Genomic DNA, 4,081 nt, shown 5'->3' on the forward strand with positions numbered 1-4,081 from the left:
CATTTATGTAATACTAAAGCGAGCTCGAGCCGATCTTTTAACTCGTTTTAGGTTTTTTCAAAATAGCTCAAGCCGAGCCGAGTTGAGCCCGAGCTTTGGGTTTTTTTTTTTGTGAGCTGAACTCGAGCTCAAATAAGTAGGCTCGAACCGAGCCGAGCTCAAGCTCGAGCTTCATAAAAACACGACGAGTCGAGCTTAAGCCTAGTCAGACAGAGGCTCAGCAATGTATTATAGAAATATAACTAATAAAATGGCATTAATGAACAACCTGTTGAATATATGGCTAACTCGAAAAACACAACCATTTTGTAAAAACATGTCACGTCCCGACCTGTAGCGGAATAGGTGACCAGGGCTTGTTTGGTTGATCCAAAGCTTTTGACTTGCTATTAAATGTTTTAAATAGTCATTAATCTATATTGAATGTTTCACATAGCAAATAATCCAAATAAAACAATTACATATGAGACATTGTTCGAGCCTACTTATTTGAGACATCGAAACATACAGGTTCGGAGCAGTCTATGCCCTTTCTGCGGGATCGGGGATGAAACGACGGACCACATTTTCACTTCATGCGAGTTCGCTCAAAGGTTGTGGGAGGAGGTCAGAAGTTGGGTCAAGATCCGTGATTTTTTCTTGCTGGAAAGAAAGGATCTGGTGGTATTCCATCAACATGTTCGCGGGTCAGGAAAGTGGAGAAAGGTTGTTTATTTAATTATGCAAACAGTTGTGTGGAGTATATGGCGATGCCGTAACAACTTAATTTTCAACAAGAAACAGCCGCAGATTAGAAATGCATTCGAAGAGGTCAAGGCGACAAGCTACTTATGGTTTAAAAGTCGAGCTCGGAGGTCGTCACTAACATGGGATCAATGGAACTGTTTCAATGCTGTAGGTTTGGGGGTATGATTGTATTTTGGTGGGGTGAGGAGGTTTAATTCTCCTAATGTAAGCTTTGGTTCACTTTTCAGTTTGTAAATAACTGGCGGCCGAGGTTAACAATTGTTAGTCCGGTAATTAATAAAACGCTTTTGTTGGCCGTTCAAAAAAAAAAACATATGAGACATTGTTCATAGCATTTAAACTTCATTAATCTGTTTCTTGTTATCTAAGGCCCATCCTATGTCCAATCTTCTCTTCATGCTTGTTTACCTGTATCATGTGTAAAACTAGTTTTGGGGTTAACAAAGGTTGGTGAGTGAATCTCCTTGTTATTAGAAAAATAATATGTTTAATTTGCTTATTGAGAAAATGTGCATTAACCAATGTAAGTAAATATGTTGTATGTCATATGTCAAACCTCAATGAACAATCTCAAACAATAATCAAATCAACTGTATACAAATGTGAACGGTATTATGGTGTGTTGCAAGATCTAAGCTCAATCAAATAGAGCTGACCTCGTGTGTTGGCGATGTCAAGTTCCGCTCATAGGTAATGAGAGACAGACGAGCCTATGATGATGTAACGTCTGAAATGAATGTAATGCACTAAGTGACAAAAAAACAATTAACACATAACACATATACATGACAATATGGTAATTGCACGTATTTGAATTTTGTAAAATGTAATAATGAAATGCGGCACATGATACACCCCAAAAACGTGTAATAAAAATGGGAGTTGTAAGATTCACTCACAGCATTTGCGTTTGCGATCCCTTATAAATCTAAGCGTACGAATAGGTTTTGATGAGCTTGAAACAACGAGAGTTATCCTAAACAAGAATTGAAAAAGTACTAAATAAAAAGTGATTGATAATGAACTTGATTGTGTTTTAGTTATCACTAACTTAAAATATATGCCCTTTTGATTTTTTTGATTTAGCTCACAAATTTTATTCATTTTAAATACATAATCGTTCAAGTTAACTGTTGAAGTCGATTAAGTGGTTTCGATTTACAAATTATAATTTTCATCAGTTAACTACTATTTATACACAACATAACTATAAGTAAAGAAATAATTATTAAAAAGATTAAGTGGTTTTCGACTTATAAATTGTAATAATATTATTTTTTCTCAGTTAACACTACTACAAAACAGATCTTTAGACGGGGTGATATGGGTTTTAAGACGGTGTTTTCAACACCGTCTTAAACTACACTGGTTTAAAATCAAGTGTTATTAGACGGTGTTCAATTTTAACACCGGCTTAAACTTGATGAACACCGTCTTTTAATATCAAAACATTTCAAATATTAATTAAAACAAATATTTTTTAACACCGTCTTATAAACCTTTGCTGGAAAAAAAACATTTACAATAAAAAAAAGTTTTCAGTTAAAGCGAGCAAAAATCGTCGCTAAAGATAGATTTTCGTCGCTAAAGCATGTCTCTGCCATTGCTGATTTCGTCGCTATTGCTTGATTTTCGTCGCTAAAGCATGTCTCCGCTATTGCTGATTTTGTCGCTAAAGCCTGTTAATCAATAGCGACGATATGGGTCGCCACTAAAACAATTTTTTTTAGGATTTTTCTGGTTTTTTCGTTTTTTCCAATTTTTTCATATTAAAACCTGTCCATTTCTGGTTCACGAGCCACAAAAACTAACCACACATAAACTTAAATAAGCATAATCTCCGTAAGCGTAAACTGCATAAACGTCACAATTCGAAATCGTTTTAAGTTACTAATACGTCATAAAACTACTTAACATCTAAAATGTCATAATTTTAAATCATATCTGTGTCATCATCGCTGTCCTCATCCGCTTCTTCACCATCAACATCTTCGCTTCCAAACTTAGTCGGGTAACTCGAACTCAAAAAGTTTTGAAGTTCATCTCTAAAATCCAGGTTTTGGAACCAACTCTGGAATAGTGCCTACAACAATATATATACCAAATTTATTAAACTACCAAGTAAAGCAACCAACATATACTAAATAGGCTAGTTTCTAAACTAAAATAGGCTAGTTTACCTTTGAATAATGTGGAGTTTGCGACTCGTCACCAGAGACAACCCGCTTCTGCATGCAGCTGCGCGTTGTTGCTGTGGGCGTGCAGCTGCACGTTGCTGCTGTGGGCATGCAATCGCTGCTTCTGCGAGAGACATTGCTGCTGCGGTGTGCGCGCAGTGCGACGTTGCTACTGAGGCTTGCGTGTAGTGTAGCCGCGCAGCTGCTGCTGCGGGCATGCATTGTGGTGCTGCTGCTGAGGCGTGCGTTTGGTGCAGTCAACGCTGCTGCATGTGGCGCTGCTGCTGAGGTGACATCAGCACACATAAATTCGACATTCTTATGGTGCCCATTGATGCTCTCATTCTGTTAAAAAAAATAGTTAAAAACGTCAAAAAATAAACCATAGTAAATACAACTTCGTTTCCATTGAAATCAATATGCATACCTTTTTAACCACACTTTCAATGAAATCAAGGGCTATGACTATGCCTGCGGTTTTCAGCTAGTTCACCGGTAAAACGACCGATACCGGCTCCTAATTCAAGAACAATTTTCCCTTCATAGGGTGGGAGTAGTGACAGTACCTAAGAAAGGAGTACACATGAGACCCATACTAAAAAAACTAAGGGGGTGTTTGGATTTGTGTTTTGAAACTGATTATCTGATCAATATCACTTTAAGTTGCAATAATCTGTTTTGCATAAACACATTTTGCAATAATCAGTTGCAATAATCACTTTAACGCTGTGTTCCAAAGTTTCATTTAAAGAGAGAAAGAAAAGAAGTGGAAATAAAAAAGAAATGAAAGTAATAGATCTTATTTTGTTTCATGTTCCCGAGTTTAATGAAAAGGAAAGGAAAAGAAAGAAAATTAAGCATTATGTGTGTTCCCGAGTTGAAAGGAAAGGAAAGAAAAGAAACAATTTTACTATTATACCCTTTTAACATAAAACATATTTACCTATCACCAATGAAAAATGTATATACTTAAACATTTTAAAGACTATTGTATTAAGACCAATATTTATTAAGCAACGCTTTGTATATCAAAACGTTCTTCAACATTTTTCTTATAGATCAAGAAATGATATATACTTCTGGTATATTATCTTGCAGGATAATTCATAATTAACTAGTGTAAAAATCTCTGGAACATCATTACAACAGGTTCAGCT

The 4,081-nt window shown here is 36.0% G+C and overlaps 1 protein-coding gene across 1 annotated transcript; it reads right to left on the reverse strand.

The window, feature by feature from the left end:
- Positions 1-2,603: 2,603 nt before the first annotated feature.
- Positions 2,604-3,665, reverse strand: LOC118487145. Its single transcript, XM_035983696.1, has 3 exons — positions 3,352-3,665; positions 2,928-3,269; positions 2,604-2,830 (listed from the first exon to the last, which is right to left on the reverse strand). Exons 2-3 carry the CDS (start codon positions 3,228-3,230, stop codon positions 2,681-2,683), a joined length of 453 nt encoding a protein of 150 aa, XP_035839589.1. The 5' UTR covers positions 3,231-3,269; positions 3,352-3,665; the 3' UTR covers positions 2,604-2,680.
- Between the last annotated feature and the right edge of the window lie 416 nt (positions 3,666-4,081).

Source organism: Helianthus annuus, chromosome 15 (assembly GCF_002127325.2).
Source record: "Helianthus annuus cultivar XRQ/B chromosome 15, HanXRQr2.0-SUNRISE, whole genome shotgun sequence".
Lineage (NCBI taxonomy): Eukaryota > Viridiplantae > Streptophyta > Magnoliopsida > Asterales > Asteraceae > Helianthus > Helianthus annuus.

What these genes read in the sequence shown, in the direction of transcription:
- LOC118487145 (XM_035983696.1), bottom strand. Translation starts at nt 3,230, where the DNA reads ATGTGTGCTGATGTCACCTCAGCAGCAGCGCCACATGCAGCAGCGTTG. An exon ending in AAACTCCACATTATTCAAAG is followed by an intron (nt 2,831 to 2,927) that starts GTAAACTAGCCT and finishes ATATTGTTGTAG; the next exon opens with GCACTATTCCAGAGTTGGTT.